Here is a 23042-nt window from a genome sequence, read left to right as displayed (position 1 = left end):
TGAAACTGCTCTTCTAGACTGAAATGGCAGGCAGGGAGCCATTTCTTACTTTGTCACACATATAGGGTGGCACAACCAGTGCTGCATCCCTGGAGGGACACTCTGTATTACTTGCCCAGAGTAACCTTGGTACCAGATACTAGGGACTAATAGGTAAGTCAGTTTATGCAATTATCAATTCAACATACATTTTGTAAGGGCTGCAACAATGACACTGAGGTCTGGTTAGCAGGCCTCAGTGCATTTTCAGAGTCGACAAACCAGCAACATCAGTCCAAGACTTTGGGATATTCATGCAGAAAGAGGCATTTCTTTACAGGGGAAGATTGTATCTAATTTCCTCCAGAATCTTCTCATCCATTTCCATCACTTCAAGTCTTGTTGCTCATCCCCAATACCTGCTGTAATACGCTCAATTCATTGTCATGTCACCATTACCATTATATGCTTCTACTCCTTTGTGGACTAAAGTTTCTTAGGGAGCATAATATGCATAACAGATCTAAAATGGCATATCATTTGTAGTATTGGCAAAATGTCTTGATTCTATTGATTCAGACCTTTCAATAGCAGTATGTGCTCAAGTTGGACATATGAAGGGACATAGGGAGTGGTATGTCTTGATAAAAGCATCAGCAGAGTGTGAGGTACTTTTTGACGTCATATTTTCTTGAAGTTAGTTAATTTTAGATTAAATAAACAAACTTCCCAATATTGGCAACAGTCAGCTTGGAAAATTGCACACACTAGTTTTTCTTGCGCTGTGGCTATTTCCTTCTATTCTGGTGTCTGTTTGATTCAGTGTTTCTGTGATATATTATTTGAAATAATTCTAGCATCAGTGAGCTCAAATAAACTTCACATGACCTCAGCTCGAAGACGAAGAAGCAGAAGTCAGTAGAAACTCAATGGATGTATCAAGATCTAAATCCAGTCATTGTGCGGTACTTCAGAACTGGTGCTTGATTTGTAGACCTGTGCGCTAGACAACAAAGAGCGGACACTTCTCAAAGTATGAACACAAAATTGGTGGTAGTGGTATATGGATATTCTGAACTTGACCTAGGAAAGATACATAGGCCCAACAAATTAATGTCAATAGTGCTCAATAGGCTAATGACACCATGCCACTATAGTGGTGTACAACATACATTATATGGACTTATCAATATCCCTAGCTGTAGTCAATAATTTAAGCTCCACATAGCTGTACTAGCTACGCTTTGGAGACAAGCACAGGCTTTTCAAGGTCCCTTGCTGTAGTCAACAATCATGTAACAATGCAGTTGTCCTGGCAGCTTGTCAACCTTACTTACTGGACCCTTGTGGGCCTGTTTACTACAACCAGTTAGATATTATTCAGCCTGGAGAAGTGTGGCTCAGGGGTTAGAGGCGGCAGACCCGGAAGCTGAGATCGGCCCTGGATCAGGGTTCAATTCCCCGCCTCGGCGGGTCTTGGGCTCAAAAATTCCATGGACTCGATAATTCTCGCTCCGGTGCCTTCTCGACTCACGGGTTCACACTCTGCGACTCTGGGCAATAGCTTGCTTAATCTCCACAACGGCCCCTCGCGGCGGGATGCCTGGCTTTCACCTTGTGGATACCCTGCCGGGGTTATCTCACAGGGGAATACCAGGACGGGTTCCCTAAGCAAGCGCCGGGAAACCCTTTGTGGGTAGCTGTGCGCTATATAAGCTCAAATACATTCGGAAAAAGGTATTTAAAGACAAACCAAGTGTCGGCTGTCTTCTAATGTGCAAACAAAGTTGGGCCATTGAATCATTGACAATAAATTGACCTGCTTCCAATTTGAAGACATTATAAAGACTCTGGAGTGTTCTGGGTGTTATTGTATATGTACTTCTCAAAGTTTAACTAAATGTTTATGGGGCCGGGTTGGGTTGTAATACAGTAATGGCAATACGTTTTGAAAGAATGATGGAATAATCCAGACAGAGAGTGTATAGTGGAGCACAGTTAGGTGATATACAGAAAATATTACACAGCTGCATCAGGCCATAGGTGAAGTGTTGTCTTAGGTAAACATAGTGATGCAATTGCAGGGCCTCATCAGGTATGACATTGCTCTAATAAATGGTCTTTGGCATAGGTTTATTTCACTCTAAGAAGACCTTATTGTTAAACGTTACGTATTTGTCAACAGGCAAAAAAATGTTAACTTCACATTGTTTCACTTTGTCTGTTCTAGGTTTGTATTTGAAACTTTCCAGTGGCTTCAGGCCATGGTATTCACCATTGAGGAGATTAACAGAAACCCTGATCTCTTGCCCAACATCACCCTGGGCTTCCAGATCCATGACTCCTGCATGGTAATGCAACGGCTGCTTGAGGGGTCACTATGGATGCTTACAGGGCAGGATGAACCAATCCCTAACTACAAGCACTGGAAAAGCCACCCTCTTGCAGGCATCATCGGAGATGCAATATCTACTAGTTCAGTGTTCATGGCACGAATATTAGGACTGTACCGATATCCACAGGTAAGGTATTGCAACCATCTGCTCATTCTATTGGTACCCATATTTTTGTCATATACACTAATTTCCCTGGTTCTTCCATAATCTCCAATGCCTTAGTATGGAATTAAAAGACACACAGATGATGGACAGAATGCAGAGCAAATCAAACATTCACCCCCAGTCAAAAGATCAGGGTTAAATTCATTGTTCTTTGTCTCACCATGCCACCCATGTTTAGACCCAGCCATATGCAAATCAGTCTTGACCCTGTGCCTCATGGGAACAGTCCAGCCCGAACAGCCAAGCCAGGTCCTCCCTGGACCGGAAACAAGCTTCCTGGGACTGGTTTTGGGGCATCACCCCTCATCAGCCAGGCTAGCCTGAAACCAGTGGCACAGTGAGCCCAGGACCCATATCTTGGCATACTCGGCACACTTAGGTCAAGAAAAAGGAAGACACACAAATAGTGGACAGAAAGCAGAGCAAATCAAACATTCACCCCCAGTCAAAAGACATGGAATAAATCTATTGTTCTTTGGCTCACCATGCCACCCAGCCCATATGCCAATCAGTCTTGACCCTGTGCCTCATGGGAACAGTACAGCCCTAACAGCCAAGTCAGATCCTCCCAGGACGGGAAACAAGCATCATGGGACTGGTTTCGGGGCATCACCTCTCATCAACCAGGCTAATTCAAATCCATCATGGAATTAGCATGGAATTAGTCAATAAACAACTAAAGCTGGGTTTGAAGACCTTCACAAGCTACTAGTAGCTCACCCAACAATCTTGACAAAGAGTTATTAGATGAACAACAACAGTATTGGCCAACATCTAATACAAGCATCCGGGGACCGGTTTTGGGGCATCACCCCTCATCAGCCAGGCTTGCTTGAATCCAGTGGCACAGTAAGCCCGGGACCCACATCTGGGCATACCCGGCACACTTAGGGCGAGAAAGCAAAAGACACACAGATGATCGACAGAATACAGAGCAAATCAAACATTTACCCCAAGTCAAACGATCTGGTATTTTATTCATATGGGAATAACTGGATCAGCTGTAGGAGTCATTTAGGGAGTGAGCAAGAGATCACAAAAAGGAAGCATCAAGGCTACCACTTTGTTTTTTTAGGATGAGAAGGACCTTCAGAAAACATTTGCCAAAATTCTATCTATGGAAGAGGAAATGCATCACTTTGATGTAGATGTTATCAGAAGAGAATGTATAAAGTTTAGCTGGATTCATTCACAAGTCATTTACAGAAAACAGTTGGACGATTGGAGCTGATGATGATGCAGAAGGATCCCAGGAACTAGTTGTGGTTAGATGGACCTACTTTGAAGTTGTTGGGACTTTTGTTGCAATTTCTAAACTGTTGGATTGATGTTTAGAGAAACTGTCCTGAAGCATAGGAAACCTTTTGGGATTTTTCAAATGGTTACCTCATTTTCTGGTAAGAAAATTTAACTAATTGGACTTTTTGGTACAGAGTGAAATGACTGTGTACCATGGATTATGGCAGCAAAAACACACTTTAAACCATATTTTTGACATATGTTTCTACAGGACAGCTGTCTTGCAGTTTTGGCACAAGACGCACATTGCTAAATTTGTTCAGATCTTATGTAAAGTTGATGGTTATGTTTGTATTCTTCATAATGGATAAAACAATATATTCAGTGCTTAATTTAGAAAAAGAGTTTATTTCATCTCACACTTCATGTACTGATTTTCCAAAATCCTTTGTAAAAACTTGTTAATTATTCTTTTAGATCAGTTATTCAGCATCAAGTCCACTCCTCAGTGACAGGAACCAGTTCCCTTCATTCTTTCGTACCATCCCAAGTGACGATTTTCAATCCCGTGGATTGGCCGAACTTGTGATACATTTTGGATGGACTTGGGTGGGTCTTCTAGCTGACGATGATGAGTATGGCCAACAGGGAATTCATATACTGCAGGAAGAACTTTTTAAGGCAGATATTTGTGTTGCTTTTTCTGAGAATATCCTCACAACAAGAGCTGACAAGAACGCCTTTCACATCGTTCAAGTGATAAAACGTGCAACAGCAAATGCCATTGTTATCTTTTCTAATGGAATTAATTTGGTGGTGGTGCTCAATGAGATGTTGAGACAACGTGTGGCTGGGAAAACGTTTATTGCCACTGAGGGTTGGTCAACAATGGCTTTCCTGTCTGATGAAAAATATTCTGAAATTCTCACTGGCAGCATTGGATTTGACATCTACAGTGAAGAGATGCCTCGCTTTAAAGAGTATCTCAGCAACCTCTACCCATCAAACTCCCTTGATAATATGTTCCTTCGAGAGTTCTGGGAAGAAGCCTTTAGCTGTAAGTTTCAGCAGGATCCAGGAACCACACCTAGTCCACAGGATAACAACACTAAGATATGCAGTGGTGGAGAAAAATTGGATACACTTCTAAGAAACCCCAGTGAGGTCTCCAGTTTTTCTCTTCCATACAAAATCTACAATGCGGTGTACGCCTTTGCATTGTCTTTGCATGATATGAGCTCCTGCCAGTCCACTGGAGGCCCCTTTATTGGAGGGGCTTGTGCAGATAATGTTGGTTTCCAGCCATGGCAGGTGAGTACCAAGATATATATCCGAGCAATTGATTACTCACAACTGTTCAAAAATAACAATCTCTTCAAGGATAACAAATACCAGGTCTTCGTGCCACATCATTGTGAGCAATACAAGTGGGGGTGAGAAAAATTGCCCCATTTTAAGTTTTACTTGTGGGTGAACTTTCCTGTAACAAAGTGACTCAATTATGATTTATTGCATTGAAATCTGTTAGATTTTTTTATATCCTTTTTCTGCAACAAGTGTGTCAGAAATACCAATATACCTTTAAGCAAATATTGTTTTTTAGTCAGTTACTTGGGAAATACCATAATACATTTTGTAGCATAAGTGCTCAAATAATTAAGTAATAATAACAAACACTAAAAACAGTGCAAAACTTGCAACAACTTTCTCTTCCCAACTCCCTTCCTGTAATATGAAGGCATACTATGAGAAGGTTGTGGCAAAATAGAACAGGGAGTTACTCACTGGCTGCTGACATCTCAGTTGACATGTAGGTTATGAGTTTGTACTCCAGGTGGGTCAATTCAGTCTTTGTTGAGCACCATCATATTACTTGTTAGAATGACATAACTACAATGTGTAGGCACTATGCAAAGAACATTGTTCTCTCGCTTAATGATATTGAATATTTAAAATGTCAGTATGTTCAATGGTGGTTAGTGCACATCTTGCACAATGTTTATGACCAGCTTGCAGTAAATAGTTTTAGGTCTCTGCTACATAGAGCTTTAGATGTTTGTTGACAGGACCTATTATTTCATATACATTACAATTCTTAGAATGGGCTTTGGGTCGGATCCTTGGATGGCATTGTTGTTGATCTCAGGTATCTTTATTCAGTGGCTTTCCTCCTTTTTCTTGTGTTTGTTACTTTAGGTAGAATTGAGCTCTCAATGAGACTGTTGGTTTTATCAGCCATGACATCAAATAAGGTACCCTGACTGAGCTTATGCTGACTAATGGCCTCATTACGCGATGCCCCGCTGCATCACTGCCAAACCCATAATGTGAACACCCGCCAGATTCCGACCGCAATCCAGGCCAGGGGGGTTGCAGTAGCTGGCCCATGGCTGTGCCATGCTATGGTTCATATGTGAGCATTAGCAAGGCACCACAACAACAACGTCTGAGCATACCCTGCCACACTGCCATAAGTGTGGCAGGGTATGCTCAGACTTGAGTCCCTTGCTCACTTTGCCACTGGATTCAAGCAAGCCGGGCTGAAGACGGCTGGAATGCCAGAAACCGGTCCTCAGAAGCTTGTTTCCGGTCCAGGGAAGACATGGCTTGGCAGTTCGGGCTGGACTGTTCCTATGAGGCACAGGGTCAGACTGATTTGCATATAGCCATGTCTGAACTGGGGTGGCAGAGTGGGCTGAAGAACGGTGATGGATTAAACCCAGATCTTTTGACTGGGTGTGAGTGTTTGATTGATTCAGATGCTCCGTCCATCACCACCCCCTTTTGTACCGCTTTTGGCCGCCATAAGTGTGGCAGGGTATGCTCAGACGTGAGTCCCTTGCTCACTTTGCAACTGGATTCAAGCAAGCCGGGCTGAAGACGGCTGGAATGCCAGAAACCAGTCCTCGGAAGCTGGTTTCCGGTCCAGGGAATACATGGCTTGGCAGTTCGGGCTGGACTGTTCCCATGAGGCACAGGGTCAGACTGATTTGCATATAGCCATGTCTGAACTGGGGTGTCAAAGTAGGCTAAAGAATGGTGATGGATTAAACCCAGATCTTTTGACTGGGTGTGAGTGTTTGATTGATTCAGATGCTCCGTCCATCACCACCCCCTTTTGTACCGCTTTTGGCTGCCATAAGGGTGGCAGGGTATGCTCAGGCGTGAGTTCCTTGCTCACTTTGCCACTGGATTCAAGCAAGCCGGGCTGAAGACAGCTGGAATGCCAGAAACCGGTCCTCGGAAGCTTGTTTCCGGTCCAGGGAAGACATGGCTTGGCAGTTCGGGCTGGACTGTTCCCATGAGGCACAGGGTCAGACTGATTTGCATATAGCCATGTCTGAACTGGGGTGGCAGAGTGGGTTAAAGAACGGTGATGGATTAAACCCAGATCTTTTGACTGGGTGTGAGTGTTTGATTGATTCAGATGCTCCGTCCATCACCACCCCCTTTTGTACTACTTTTGGCCGCCATAAGTGTGGCAGGGTATGCTCAGACGTGAGTCCCTTGCTCACTTTGCCACTGGATTCAAGCAAGCCGGGCTGAAGACGGCTGGAATGCCAGAAACCAGTCCTCGGAAGCTTGTTTCCGGTCCCGGGAAGACATGGCTTGGGGCACATTAATTTTTGCCAGTCACAGGGAGATTACATGACAGTACACAGTACACTGCACTGCAAGAGCAACCAGGCCACAAACACATAAAGATTCCAGCCCCAACCACGAATGGCTCAGGGGCACGGCAGCAGGTCAAGAAATACCCTTATTAAAAGGAATCTCCATCAAATCACAAGCCCTGCAGCCAGCGGCGCAACTAGAGCCAAATTTAGTGGGGGGTTGGGGGCTGAGAAAACATTTTGGGGGGGAGGAGCTGATTCTCCCAGCAATAGTTAGATTAGAGATACAGAGGCTCTAGAAGTGGTGACAAAACAACAAAGCCTCATTAACAAGTTAGAGGTCTTTTAAAGACCTGTGAAGTACTCGGGTGCGGCTGTGGCCGGGAAGCTTGTGGTAAATATTTTACCGTTTCGTTTTTGCCATATAATTATAGTTACAAGAATAGCTCAATCAAATGAAAGGCAGAGTCCGGGGTGTCTGAGTCTTAAAGGGCTTTAATTCAGAAATGACTCGAGTCAATGGAGATCAGGAAAGATGTCAACGATTTACTCACAGTACATGGCATATATAGTAAAATGACACAATAGTATTGCATACATTAGGCGTGACAAGTGAAATGTATATGATAAGAACACATGTGCGTAACAACAAAGGCGTGAACATGGGTGTGCACAGAGGCATGAACTGGAAACGTCACAGAAAAGTGTCACAAGTGGGTGGATGCTTAGTGAGTTCTTGCAGAGTCAGCTGAAACCTATGGCCAGGATGCGCACGCAGCTAATATGACGTATGGTTGACGTAGTCTAAGAGTCTGACTTTTAACACTAGTGGGGAAGAGGCATATGTCTGGCATGTCAGATCGACCTGTTCCTAAAACATATCTGATATCTCGTGTTTGGAGGATGTTTATACTGGAGGAAAAGGTCTTTCGGGCAGAGGCTATGCTACACTGAATGTATGCGTGTCTAGGTGCAGATGCGCGGAGCCAGGGCCTACCATGGTAACGGGAGCAATAAATTACATGAGGAGGACAGGAAGGCTTTACCCTTTACTCTGCAGCCGGGGAACTGTTTACTTATTTTACTAGACAGGAATGCGTTTTCGAGGACGCTGATAACTTGAAGGCAAAATACTGTTTTTTGGCAGGTAGAGCAGGCCGAGCCGGGCACCGCTCGCTTGGCAGGAAGGAAGGCAGAGGTCAGGGATGCATCTCATCTCCACGTTGCAGCTTTCGGAGACAGAGACGAAAAAGTGGTTCAATGGCAGGAAGCAGGGCCTAACTCGGCAAAGCCAGGAAAACGTGAAAGTGCACCATGTAAAGACGGTGGCACGGCATACTTAGGAACTGAATTATCAATCCATTCATGGTGGATCTGAAAGAGGACATGTTAACGTTGGACGCAAATGCATTTGCGTCTTTAAATTCTGTTGCGGAGGGAAGTTACATGCACTTTGACTCGTACATGGAGACGGTGGGGTACTCGTTAGGGGACATAACTTGACCATAAAAATTCCAATTACCTCATTCCCTCCTTGTCCCCTACGGACCCATTAGGATATATCAATTTTCATGAGACCATCTATTTGTTCGTATAACATCATTTGTTCTTCTTTCTTTAATCGGGAGTGGGAACGTGCACTTGAACGGGGAATACAGGATGTGGCGCACAAGCCGCAAATCGCTGGCCCACATTGAAGACATAGACAGCAACTGAATACAATGGCCAATATAATCCCTAGGAATGACAATAGCTTCCATCCCCAGGCTGTTACTACACCCCAGAGCCAACCGGACCAAGTCCATGAGCCTGGGTTCTGGTGTATCTGATGGGCAATTTCGTGGAGTTTGGTGATGGCCTTATAGACCGAAGGCGCGTTATTAGGAATAAACACGCAACAACTGGATCCGATGACTCTACAAGCTCCGCCCCTATCGGCCAGGATGACGTCAAGGACAAGGCGGTTCTGAAGAACAACAAGTCTCATAGCAGACTGCTCCTCTGTTAAGTTGCCCAAAGCTGAAGTAGTCTCATTCACTACTGCTTCGAGAGTTCTGGTTAATTTGCGTATCAATTTACTATTGGACACTGTGCCTAGATAGGGAAAGAATCCTTTATTGAAATCTGTATATTGATCCCATGCGGTTTCAGTATAATCAACTAGTGGAAGGTCTCTTTTGGCTCTAACATGAACGAGGCGGGAATTTCTGTGATAATCAGGAGGAGCTAGAAAAACAGGTGGTAGTAGGAATGCAATGTAACAGGTACCATCCCAGTCTAGGGGTAAACGTATATAAGCTGTATGACCACAAACGAAATAGGAATGGCGGGAAGCTTTGAATGTAGACTTGCCTTTATCACTGAATTCGATCACAGTAGTGCATTCACTATGACCTAGGTGTACTGAACCATTCTCGAAAAGGGAGTTTAATGTCTGTCTTTGGTACGTGAGAGTCCTGGGAGTCAGGGCTGGGCAAGAGTCCATGGAATTTCTTAACGTGACTAGAATGCACCCAGCCCTTCCTCCCCTCCAGTTTCACGGCGGTCCGGGTGGTTAGCAGGACAATCTTCGGCTCCTTCCAGCGGGGCTCCAAAGGGCTCGTCCTATCAAAGTTCCGTACAACAACTGTATCTCCCGGGACCAGGGCATGCGGCTTCACCTCGGAGTTGTCTGGGAAGGCTGCAGCCACCTGTGAACGACAAGATTGTAATGCAGACATCAAGGAGGCAAGGTAATCTGTCAGCATAGTACTATCAACATCGGTTATTTTTCTCGGCAGAGGCGTCCCCCACATATTAGGAGGTCTACCGAAGACCACCTCATACGGAGATAGCCCTGTCCTTGAATGGGCTACCATTCTCATATAAAACAGTGCAACAGGTAATGCTACTATCCAGTCTACGCCCTTTTCTTTACAAACTTTAGATAGTCGAGTTTTCAGAGTCTGATTGTGGCGCTCCACGAGACCTGCTGCCTCTGGATGCCGGACACAGTGGAACTTCCACTGGTACCCTAAAAGGAGTGAGATTTGCTTCATCAATTCAGACGAGAATGGCTGACCGTTGTCCGAGTACACGATACGGGGCAAGCCATATCGAGGGAAAAACTCACGAACCAGCTGTCTGGCAGTGGTCGGGGCAGTGTAATCTGGAACGGGATATGCTTCTGTCCATCGGGATAGGGCACATACAACTACGAGGACATATTTAAATCCTCGGCATCGGTCCATCTGGATATAATCCATCTGGAGGACTTCAAAAGGATAGTCAGGAGGATGAAATCCACCTTGCTCTACGGGAATCCCTTTTCCTGGATTGAACTGACAACAGATCATACAGGTACGCACTTTCTGTTTTGCTGCTGCTCGTAAATGTTTATTGAACCAGAGATTCTGTAAACTGTCTAACATGGCTTTTTCTCCTAAATGTGCTGGGCTATGTGCAGTGTTGATGAAAACTTGAACCATAGAGTCGGGGAGGAACCATGTGGTTTTTCCCCTCGTCATCCATCCCTGATCTGTCTGGACCCCTCCTTGTTCAGTCCATTTCTTGATTTCGTCTGGAGTAGCATGTGTCTGTATGTCAATGACATCTAGTGTGGGGTCCCTGACTGTCATGCTGTGTGTCAGTGATGATACATCAGTCTTCGTCATATCAGTCGTCTGTGTATGAGTCTGTGCTGTATATTTCGCAGTCTGATCTGCAAAGTCGTTACCCTGTGAAATCTTGTCTGTTACTTTAGTATGTGCCTTGCACTTCATGATGGCTATGGCTGTAGGCAAATGTATTGCTTCTAATAGTGCTTGAATGAGGGGACCGTGTTGGATTTTGGCTCCGTGAGAGGTCAGGAAACCTCTCTCTTGCCAGAGGACACAGAAGTCGTGAACGACTCCGAATGCATAACGTGAATCTGTGTATATGTTTACTTTCTTGTTTTAGGCTCGTATACAGGCTTGGGTCAGAGCAATGAGCTCTGCTGCTTGGGCTGACAGGGTGTCAATGCGATGTGTTTCTATGACTTCAGTTTCAGTGGTCACTGCATATGCGGTCACTAACTCTCCTGTACTTGTTCTCATACATGAACCATCCACATAAAGTGTCAGGTCTGGATCGGGTAATGCGACATCTGTCAAGTCTTGTCTGGATTTCGTAATTGTGTCAACTACATCTATGCATTCATGTGGAGTAGGATCTGCTGTGTTTGAGGGTAAAAGTGTAGCAGGATTCAGTGTATTACAACGTCTGATTTCTATGTGTGGCTGGAATAACGTCAATTCATAACCTGTCAGTCGTACTATTGTCAAGTGTTGGGTCTGTGTTCTGTTTAGGAGAACTTCAACAGAGTGTGGAACCTGTACCGTCATTTGGTGTCCCAATACAATGGAATCACTTTGTCTGATTGCTAGAGCTGTTGCTGCAACTGATTTCAAGCACGCAGGCAAGGCCTGGGCTACTGGATCTAATGTGCTCGAAAAATAAGCACACGGTCTGTGTTTGTCTGCATGGAGCTGAGTAAGAACCGACAGTGCTGTGCCGTCGCGTTCTGTGACGAAAAGCGTAAAAGGTTTGCTGTAACATGGTGTCGCTAAAACAGGTGCTTGACATAAGGCTTTCTTTAATTTGTCAAAAGCTTGTGTATGTTCCTGAGTCCAAGGGAGGACAGTCGAAGACGCTGTCTCCTGTGTTTTTTTTTTTTTTTTTTTTTTTTATTCCTCATTAGCCTTTTCGCCACCCTTGTTCAGTAGTCTCCGCCCTGGGCTTTTATCTCAATATGCTGGCTGTGGACTCGAGTATGTGCAGCTCTCCAGCCCGGACTGGGCCACAATCTCCTATACCACCATGTGTGTATTATAACACAGCCACACCGGAGGCCGCAACCCGATTCTTCCACTCCGCCTTCACAAAGGACGGACCTATTCCACCGGCCTGCGAGATAGGCTGAGGCCTTAATCATAGGAATTTTCCATTATGTACTAGTCTCTTATCCTGTACCCAGACACAAGTCTGCCTATTATCCCAAATGTTCCAAAAAGAGTAACCAAAATCTCTGTTTCTTATTTATCAGACCTTTAGAATCTAGTGTCGCAAAATATCTCATGCTATTTAACCAATCTATGAGTGTCGGTGTCTTAGCTTCTACCCAGACTTTACAGATTTCCCTACGGGCTAGCAACACCCCATAAAAAACTATCTTTACTTTATCATTTATTCTGTTATCAAATAGGTCAAGTCTCCCGGTAATAATTAGTTCATGGCTTACCTCTATCGTGTGGCCGATTGATTGTGATAGACAGTTGCTTACCATCTCCCAAAATTCCCTGATGTTTAAACACTCCACAAACATGTGCAAGTCATCCACATTTATATTTCCGCATTTTGGGCATTCAACCCGTCCTCCGGCTTTAAACTTCGATAGTCTGCGGGGGGTCCAATAGGCTCTATGGATAGTAAAGAGAACATTTCTCCTTAAATTTGCAGATTTAACTGTTTTATATAGTATAGTCATCATTACTTGCCATTGATTTTCTGTGGCGATGTCCGGCAAGCAATCCCTCCATAATTGTTCTGGCAGTGTAAACGGGCCATCTTCCATGTCCACCATTGCCCAGTACCACATCGCAACTTCTTTCTTGAATGTTTGTGAGGAAAAAGTCTTGTCTTCAAAGTCACTTTGAAGTCCTACAACAATATCCATCTTGTTTGCCCAGCTTTGTATCTGCATGTACTTAAACTTAGATAACCCTTGCCCCCACAGCTGTGCCGCTTGTGTCCAACCAATCAATGCTCCCTCCGGAAATAGATCTCCCCAAGTTTTTAATCCTGCTGTTTTTAACGGGACAGCCAATGCGTCTTCTGCCCATAACGGTGAACCTGGTGTGTCCCATATGGATGACCTGTATCCAAAATAGGTCAACTTTGCTATTTTCCTGATTTTATACCAGAGCTCTGCTGCCTCCCGTAGAGTTTTTAATCTCACCTTTTTGAAATATTTTGGGTCTGAGAATTTATACATGAATCCATCTTCATTATGGTTACTCAATCTCAACATAGCCAGAAAAATGCACCCAATAGTTGTAGCTTTTGGTATTCCCATTAGTTCTCTCAAGTTCTTTAAACGAAAAGCCCAGTCATATAACAAAAAATCTGGGGCTGATAACCCTCCCTTGTCCCATCTTCTTCTAATTTTTTTCCAGGATAAGCGAACTGCTTTAGTAGCCCATATAAAGGAACACATTTCACTTTGTAGTCTCTTAAGCCCTTTCTTGTCAAAGTCCCAAGGAATTGTTTCAAACAAAAATGTAAGCTTTGGTAGGATCACCATTTTAATCAAGTTAGTACGACCAATCAGAGTGAGAGGTAAATGACTCCAACCTCGCAATGTCTCCCCTATTTCTTTTTTCACCCTTGAAAAATTGATTTTTGTTAATTCCGCTGTATTCTGTGTTATTCTCACTCCCAGATATCTCATCTCCTTCTTACATTTAAAGTTCTCAGTATCCAAGTTCCATGCCATTAGTTCTGTTTTGCTTTCATTAATTTCATATCCTGAAACTTTGCCAAATTCTTTAGTGAGCTTAAAAATATTTCCCATGGATTCTTTCAGATTTGAAGTAAAAATAATAATGTCATCCGCATAAAGACCAATCTTCTTGTTCCACTCGCCTGCCCTAAAAGGAGCTATTGCATCCATCGCTCTAATCTTACTAGCAAGCGGCTCTATATATAAATTAAATAATAAAGGGGAAATTGGACATCCCTGGCGGGTGCCCCTCATTATTCTGAAAGAGGATGTCAAAATACCATTTACCAGCACCTTGGAAGTGGGAGAGCTGTACAATGATAACAACGTATTAGTGTAGCATGTGCCTAAACCTAAATGTTGAATAAGCTTCTTCAGATATAGCCAATTCACACGATCAAATGCCTTGGCGGCGTCCAGGGCAATAAGAGCAAGAGGGAGATTGAAAACTGTCGCCATATCTATTGCGCCAACCACTGAGAAGGTAAGTTCTTTTAAATATCTACCCTTCATAAAGCCCTTTTGGTCATCATGCACTAAAAGTGGAATGACTAAGCTTAATCTATCGGCCATGATTTTAGTAAACAGTTTATAATCATTATTTAATAATGATATTGGCCTGTAAGCATCTAAGTATTTAGGTAATTTGCCGGGTTTTGGGACCAGTACTATTACTGCCTCATTCCAAGACTTCGGCATTGCTATGTCTCCTCTAAAGATGTTGTTAAAAACTTGCTGTAAAAAAGGAGCAATTAAACCAATCAGAGTTTTATAAACTTCTGGAGGAAGACCATCTGGCCTTGGAGCTTTACCCCTCTTACCCTTCTTAATAGCTTTTTCCACCTCTACCAGTGAGATTTCCGAATTTAAAATCTGTTTATATTGGGTTGGGAGTGGACTTATTAACTGTACCCATTCTGTTATCTCTTGTGAATCTGGTACTAACTCCTCCTTATAAACTGTGGAGAAATACTCGTAAAAAGCTTCTGAAATCTCTCCACTATCTGTAATATCCGTATCTCCGTCTACTCTTATTTCTTTGATGAAGTTTCGAACCCGATCTTTCTTTGCTTTCCACGCCAACAATTTACTGCACCCTTCTCCATAGCTAAAATGTGCCAAGTTACTAGCATCCCACTTCTCTTTGTTTCTTGCTGCAAGAACTGTGGCTAATTCAGCCCTCAATTTTGATATATTTAGGATAGCCTGGTCTCTTAGCTGCTGCTCTTCTTCTCCCACAATCTTAGCCTCGTTCTGTCTAATCTCTTCTTCCAGGTCCAAAATTCTACTGTAGTATATCCTTCTCTTCTTCGCACCTAAGGCTCCCAGCCTCCCCCTCAAGAAAGCCTTACATGTGTCCCATACCACATCTAACTTAGCAGAGTCCACATTTACATTCAGGAAAGCATCCAATTCGCCTACTACGATTTCTATGGCTTCTTGGTCTAACAGGATTGTACGATCCAATCTCCAAACAGGTTCACAAGTTTTTTGACCAAATATCAAATGCAGGTGGATAGCTGAATGGTCTGATAAATGTACCCCTACATGATTGATGTTTGTGACATACTCCACCATCCTTAAATCTAACAAGACATAGTCTATCCTGGACCTATGTCTATACTTTTGGTTATAATATGTGTAACCCATCTTCTTGCCTGATTTAATACGCCATATATCGCACATTCCATATTGTATTAATAGCTCTTTTACTCTGTTAGACATCTTAACATTACTCTGTGCTCTCTTTCCTGAACGATCCAGATCTTTGTCCATTACCGTGTTGAAATCTCCTGCCATAACTATGTCTCCAGAAAAACTCAATAATTCTGATGCTAATTTGTCCAAAGGGGCCAAATCATCAATGTTTGGCCCATAATACCCAACCAATACAAGGTTTTTCCCAGCAACCATGGCCTGTACTATAAGCCACCTCCCTCCAGGATCTCCCGCCATAGCACAAAAAGAGAACTGAACTCCTGCCCTAACTAAAATTGCAACCCCTTTAGTCACCATAGTCTGTGGCGTATAATATTTGTATGCTATCCATTTCTGTGTACCAAACATAACCTTACTTTCCTCTTCATTTAAGTGGGTCTCTTGCAAAATAATTATATGAGCCAATGTATCCTCCAAGTATTTAAAAATAATCCTTCTCCTGGATTTCACTCTTAGCCCGTTAACATTCCAGGACAAAATTTTTACTTCTTTCTTATCAACCCCCATCATTCTCCTTAAAAAACCAGCTAATCTCTGCATCACTGGTGGCCCATTGGCATCTGAGGATTATTTTTTTAATTTTTTCCCTTCTCATTTCCCACCCCCTTGCCCCATCCCCCCTCCCTCTGGAAAACCCTTCCTGTCTATCCATGGCCGTAGGCCTTATGAGTGCAAAGGTGGTGGTGCTTCTCTAGTACCAAAAATATCTTATATGTTTGCTGTCTCTTGGCTATTACTAAGAGAGAGTCATTACAGTCCCTGATTTATAGTAGATACTTCTCGTGATAACTCTGTACATCTTTCAATAAAATCATCAACATCCTCAACAAATCGAAAAGAGTGCATCTTGTTCCGCCACATAACTTTAAGAAATGCCGGAAATTTAAGCTGGACTGTAGCGCCCAGACTCCTTAGAGGCTCCATTCTCTTTCCCATCTCCCACTGTCTATTTGCCGTTACGGGAGACAAATCTGATCTAATCTCTACTTTTGTTCCATTGATTGTTAGAGATTTCTTTTTCAGGGCTGCCGACAAGATACTCTCTTTTAAATTATATGTCAAGAAATTAATTAAGATTTTTCTTGGTTTAGTCCTATTTGAGTTCAGCCTAAAAGGATCTCGATGTACCCTCTGTATATCAGTAAAAATAGTTTCTTCATCTACCTCTAACTCTAGCTCTGTGCTTAAAATATGTGCCACATATCTTTTTATATCTGTCCCTTCACTTTTTTCGGGTAGCTTCAAGATTTTTAAATTATTGCGTCTCTGCATATTCTCTAGACGCTCCATCCTTTCATCCTGGGCTCTACCTAAGAATTTAATGTCCTCGATTTCTTTTTGATTCGCGACTACCTCTTCGCGGAGTTTCTTTGCCTCTAACTCCAGAACCTCTGTGCGCTGATTTAACTCGCTGAATTTGGCCTCCAAACTATTACATGAAGCCTGGATATTTGCCTGATTAGCTCTCACAACATGGAAACCTTCCTTCATGTCCCTATCTAGTTTTCTCAAAAGAGTGACTATATATGTGTCTGGGTTATCTAAACTGTGTGGAATAACCTCCTCTTGGTCAGGCGTCCCTGTATTTTCCCCAGAATGCTTACTGTTGTCTTGTGGTGAAGACTCCTGTGCCCCCGCAATGTCTTCTACAACCACTCCAGAAGTCTCCGTATTTTCGCTGCCCGGTGTACTTTTTACAGCTTTATCTGCCTCACTTCCGTCGGCCATATTCTCGTCTCCCTCCCCTTCTTCCTGACTGAGACCTCCCAAGTCTTCCACTAAAACTTGATATCTGTTAGGACTCAATGGAAGGATCTGGCCCTGCTCAAAAACCTCCTTCTCAGTGTTTGGTCGCAAGATTAGTGTTTTTGGGATTGTTTTAAAGTAAGCGTTAAGGGAAGGAGAAGGGACTACTTTAAGCTTTCCTTTTTTATCTAAAGCAGCGTTGTGTCGTTTTAATGACCTGCCTCGAGTCTGTGCTTTCCTCTCTTTAAGCTTCTCTGGCAGTCTTTGTATGTCTCCTAACTCTGCTTTATTTATGTTAGCCGAGCCTGCACTTCTTAGCGCATATGCCGCTTTCCCTAAATCCACTCTCGTCCTCGTTTTTACATTAACGTCCTCATACGGAGAAGTCTGCTTGTTATTTCCTGTTTTAGCACACAACTCGTGTGTGTATTCAATTCCTTTACCTCGCCCGCCCCCGGCTCTCAAAGTGATCTTTGCAGCCGCCCTTCTCCCCCTTCCTACCTCCTGGGCAGCCCTTGTCCAGCCGACAGCGGCTTCTGTTACAGCGCTCACCTCTGAGCTCGTCTCTTCCGCGGCGTCCCTGCTGACCTCTAACCCCGACTCCAGAAGCTCCAGAGGCTCGCCGTCCTCACCTGCAGGCACCGCGATTTTCGTCTCCATGCGTTAACTGCTACGCAGAGAGGCGCATAGAAAAAAAAAGAAAACTCCAGGGAAACTTTCTCGTAGTCGTCAGCTTGCTCAACCTAGCCAGGCCAGCCTGATTCCACACTCTTTCCCGCCGCTCTCCGCAATTCTCATGAGCCACGAAACGAAACAGCCGCAAAACAGCTCCTCATTACAGCTCTGAACACCACCACCTCCGTGCACTCGCGACCCGCAACTAGCCGGCCGCCATGTTTTCCCCCCGACGCTGTCTCCTGTGTTGTCAACTGTATGAGTGGTTTGGCCAGAAATGCATACTGGGGAATCCATTGTCTACAATAGGAAGTGAGTCCAATAAAGGCTCGTACTTCTTTCTGTGTCTTGGGTTGTGGCAGATGTGCGATTAACTGTATACAATCTGGTGTTAGCTGTCTCCCCTCTTTGGAAAGCAAGTGCCCAAGGTACACAACTTGCTGGGCACTGAATTGCAGCTTCGAAGGAGACACCTTGTGTCCCTTGTCCGCCAAGAAAAACAAAACTGTCATTGAGGCTTGTTCACATTCTGGTTCACTTCAGGCGGTGATCAATAGATCATCGACGTACTGTAACAGGGCAGTATCGGTAGGCATGTGAATATCGTTTCAGTGCTTGGCTGTAGATGCTGGGGCTTTCTGTGAATCCTTGAGGTGCGCGTGCAAATTTGAAGCTTCGGCCATTTAAACAGAATCCGAAAAGATACTGGCTTTCTGGATCAATTGGAACACTAAAGAAGGCGTTCTTCAGATCGATTACAGTAAAGAACGTCGCCTCTGAATCAATAGCTGTCAATGAGGAGGAGATATCCGGGACCACAGGATACTGTGGTACCACGCATTTATTCAATTCGCGTAAATCAATAATCAGTCGATAGACTGGTGGTGCACTTGGATCAGTACGTTTAAGAATCGGAATGATAGGAGAATTACAAACATTGGAGTCGGTTTCTACAACCACTCCTTGTGCAATGAGCTCGTCAATGATTTGCAGTAAAGCCACTACAGCATCTGGTGGTAATTTGTATTGTCGAATACGTGGTAGTATAACTCCTGGCTTGAGTGTAACACGGTACGGTGTAATGTGCATACAACCTACATCAGTAGGGCCTTTCGCCCATAAATGTGCAGGAACATTCTGTAACCTGGGATCAAAATCTCTCAACACGTAATGGCCCTTGAAATCACGGAGGAATAGCCTGACTCCTTCCGGAGAACAACAAATTACAGCTCCTAGAGCTTTCAGGGTTTTAATACCAAGCAAGTTTTCTGGACATGATTTCGTGAGCAATAAATCAGTAGTTCGGGACAATGGACCAACTGCAAGGGGTACTGGTTTTGATACTTCATTAACAATAGGCTTTCCTGAAAATCCAAGGGAAACATTCTGTGAGCCTGAGAGGGGTGCCCCTGGAACCTCTTCGTGACTGATGGTTGTTCTGCTTGCCCCTGTGTCAATCAAAAACTTTCTATCTTTCCCTAATACCTGGCTATGTACATAAGGACCCTCTTGATCTACAGGAACCTCAATAAGGGGCAAGCCAACCTCCCTCTCTAGGCTGTTTCATGTGTATTGCTGATAATCGGGGTAGTCGGAGTGGGCATACTGGTACATCTGCTGTGTGACTTGCTGAGTCGCGGCAATGGGTTGGGGCTGTGGCACCCCCACGGTCTGCTGTGGAACATGCATAGGTCGTACATTTTGTGGGACATGTTGCTGGACCTGGTGTTGGACCTGGTCCTGTCTGGGCGGACGTGGTCTCTCTTTTGTTTTGCCTGTAGCGATATTCTGTTTCAAAACCGCGCAATCGTTTATATAGTGACCTGGCTGTTTACAGTAGTTGCATGTCCCTTTAACGGGAGCCGCTGAATTGTTTGACTGTGTCGCGCCTTTTTTCTGACCATCTGCTGGAACTGACTGAGCAACCAACATTTTCATTTTCGTGTCTTTCATACGTCTCTGTTCGTGATCATGTTCCTCTCTAATTCTGTTCTGGTGATATTGTAACATTTGTAACATTTGGGAAGGCGAATTGGCTTGCCATGTGCTCTCGACTTTCAGTACACGGTTCTTAACCTGGGGCAAAGAATTTTCGACCAATTTAGATACAAAAAGGTGTGGATATGACTCGCTACTTGATTTCAGGCCACTATTAATAGTAAAACATTTCTCAAATCGGGAATAGAAATCACTAGTGTCTTCATCGGGTTTCTGTTTGCAGGCTGAGATCGCGTCCCAGTCTTCCTTTTTAGTTGCTAACAATCTTGGCAAAACCTGTACTAACAATCCTGGTAATGCTTTAGTTTTGTCCCCAAGACCTAGACCTGGGGTTCGACCAGTTTCTTCGGTATCTAATTCTGCCCAAACAATCTTTTTGTCTCCCACCTCCCATTCTTTCTCCTTGAGTTTCTCGTAAATACCGGCAGGCAATAACACTTTCAATATTTTCATAATGTCGGGATAGGTGTAATCCCCCATAAGTAACATGTCTTTTATTTCACGGTGAAAACCTGCGGGGTCTTTATCATGACTGGGCACTATTTTCTTCATTTCCAATAATTCCATTTTAGTTATAGGCGTGTAAACGAACACACGTTCTAAGGTATTATCATCTTTCCTGACTGGATGCACTTCACGTAAGGGATTCTGTTTGTCAAAGTTATATGAGTGCCTGACTGGAGGTGGAACGGAAACAAGATGTGGAGTTAGGAACGTTCTATATCTGTGACGTTGTTCTAGAATTGTATCAATTAGATCGGTACCTAGACCTCTCCATCGCCTCAGGAGTAAGTCTTGCAATCAACTATATAACGGACCTGGATCAGATGCTTGGTTCTCGTACTGTATAATAAGGTGTTGTGTCATGTATATACCAGCTAGTCGCTGTTCTTCTGGAGTAAGACTTAAAAACGTTTGTACTACTGAATCGTCTTTATAGATACTGTCATCTCCGGCCCACTGTACTGCGGACCGGGCTAGTTCCTGATCGCGTAGGGTATTGAGTCCTTGATAACCTATCCTTTCTTTCAGTACTTTGTCAGTCATCTGGAATACATGCTCAAGGGTACATCGCTCTGGTATCGGACACAGGTAACGTTTCTTGTTTGTGAACATTTCTTGTTTACGAATAGGTCTATCGAAGGGCCTATCAATAGGATACGGTCCAGGAAGTTTCTCTCTACCTACATATGCTATTGTTTTTCTCTCTGCCTGTTGTGAGGTTTCCGCTAGATTCTCTGATTCATCTTCCTCCTGCGAGGAGGTTGGGCCGTCTGATTCGAGTGCCTCGTCAGGATCTCGACGAGCATGTATATCTATTATTTCTTTACGGATCTTTCTAACCATAGCATGTACACATTTCTCTTTATCATGTTTACCCTCAGCAATATTCTGGCTTCATCTGGTCAGTCTTTTCATCTCATCTGGTGGAAAACCTGCCTGATCTTGTTCCCTTATTAAACAATTAACCAGAAAACGCATGACATGGGCAGGTGCAGTAGTATATGCGGGAGCTACGTCGTCTAAGTAGGAGGAAAGGAAAATGTCTGCTGCGGTCTTATGACGTAATTTAGTCGGAACCAATGGAGGGGGCAGGTCTTTCGGAATTTCCGGGGTCGCCTTGGGCAGGCCCTCGGCCAGAACTGGATACAGTCCTGTCATAATGGCATTACTCTGTCTGTCGTGTTGCTCCATCTTAACTCGTTCTCCTTCTTCTATTAGTTCTTTTTCTTTGGCTTTTTCGGAATCCTCTCTACTTTTCTCTGCTTTTCTGAGTGCTTTCTCTGTCCGTCTATGTGATTCTTTACGCCATAATTCAATGGCATCTTTCTGTGACTGTCTAGCTTTCTTTTTCCATAACGCTTCCTCTACTCTCATGATGCACTCGGCATCCCATGTCCCTGTAACAGGCCATCTCTGATTCTCCGCTAAATCCTTCGTGTATTCCACCCATAAATCAAGATATAATATGGCATCTAAGCCGTGCTTGTGGTACATAAAATGCCCAGGAGTGTCCCTGGGTGGGATGGGAACTGCTTCTTCAAGGATCCCTTTCCTAGTCCCTATCTGTCGTAATTTCGAGAAGAAAGGCATTGCTGCCAATGTCGATGTACACGAAAACAATGAACACAATATAATATGCAAACAGTCACTCATACCACGACATCAAACACATTGAAACATTTCGAACAAAAATTGACAACCCACTAATTCCATAACGAGAATAAAATTGAACCGTTGTATACACGAATTACTTGATATACTGCTAAACAGTACAGATACACTGCTAAAACAGTGCAGACCGGGTCTGTGTACCCAAACCCGTCTTGACCGGATACAAATCAATGCACCCGTCTTGATGCGTCCCCAGCAACGGTACTCACCGGGAAGCACGGAACGGAAGGCCTCGGAAACTCGACTGGACTGGACTGGACTGACGATGACGTCTGCTTCTGCTGCGCACTACGCATGCGCCTCAGCACTACAGGTGGGCCTCTCGACACCTCGGACGCTGCTCTCTCGGCTGGGCTCTGGTCGGGATCCTCCGCACTCCTCACCGCCTCGTATGGATGTCGATCGCAGTCTCCGTCACCTCCGTGGGCCTGAGGGAGATACAGGAAATCCTGCGGAAGCGCTTGGGGTCCGTCACGGCCGAGGCAGGGGGCTAGGCCTGCGACGCATCTCCGGCGCGTGGGGTGGGGGAGGGGTACCTATTCGGGCGCCAATTATGTGGTAAATATTTTACCGTATCGTTTTTGCCATATAATTATAGTTACAAGAATAGCTCAATCAAATGAAAGGCAGAGTCCGGGGTGTCTGAGTCTTAAAGGGCTTTAATTCAGAAATGACTCGAGTCAATGGAGATCAGGAAAGATGTCAACGATTTACTCACAGTACATGGCATATATAGTAAAATGACACAATAGTATTGCATACAGTAGGCGTGACAAGTGAAATGTATATGATAAGAACACATGTGCGTAACAACAA

The 23042-nt window shown here is 44.0% G+C and overlaps 1 protein-coding gene across 1 annotated transcript in view; it reads left to right on the top strand.

Annotated features, from left to right (window-relative positions):
• LOC147662006 (vomeronasal type-2 receptor 1-like) overlaps positions 1–23042 on the top strand; it is a 113729-nt gene that overhangs the window by 18133 nt on the left and 72554 nt on the right. The window contains exons 4-5 of the mRNA XM_086951190.1: positions 2210–2501; positions 4257–5090. Of these exons, the coding sequence (XP_086807316.1) occupies positions 2210–2501; positions 4257–5090 (1126 nt within the window). The remainder of the gene's footprint in view (positions 1–2209; positions 2502–4256; positions 5091–23042) is intronic.

This window comes from Lissotriton vulgaris, unplaced genomic scaffold (genome assembly GCF_964263255.1).
Source record: "Lissotriton vulgaris unplaced genomic scaffold, aLisVul1.2 SCAFFOLD_4715, whole genome shotgun sequence".
Taxonomy (NCBI): Eukaryota; Metazoa; Chordata; class Amphibia; order Caudata; family Salamandridae; genus Lissotriton; species Lissotriton vulgaris.
Note: the sequence above shows the minus strand (reverse complement) of the source record. Positions and strands in the feature narration are given on the sequence as shown.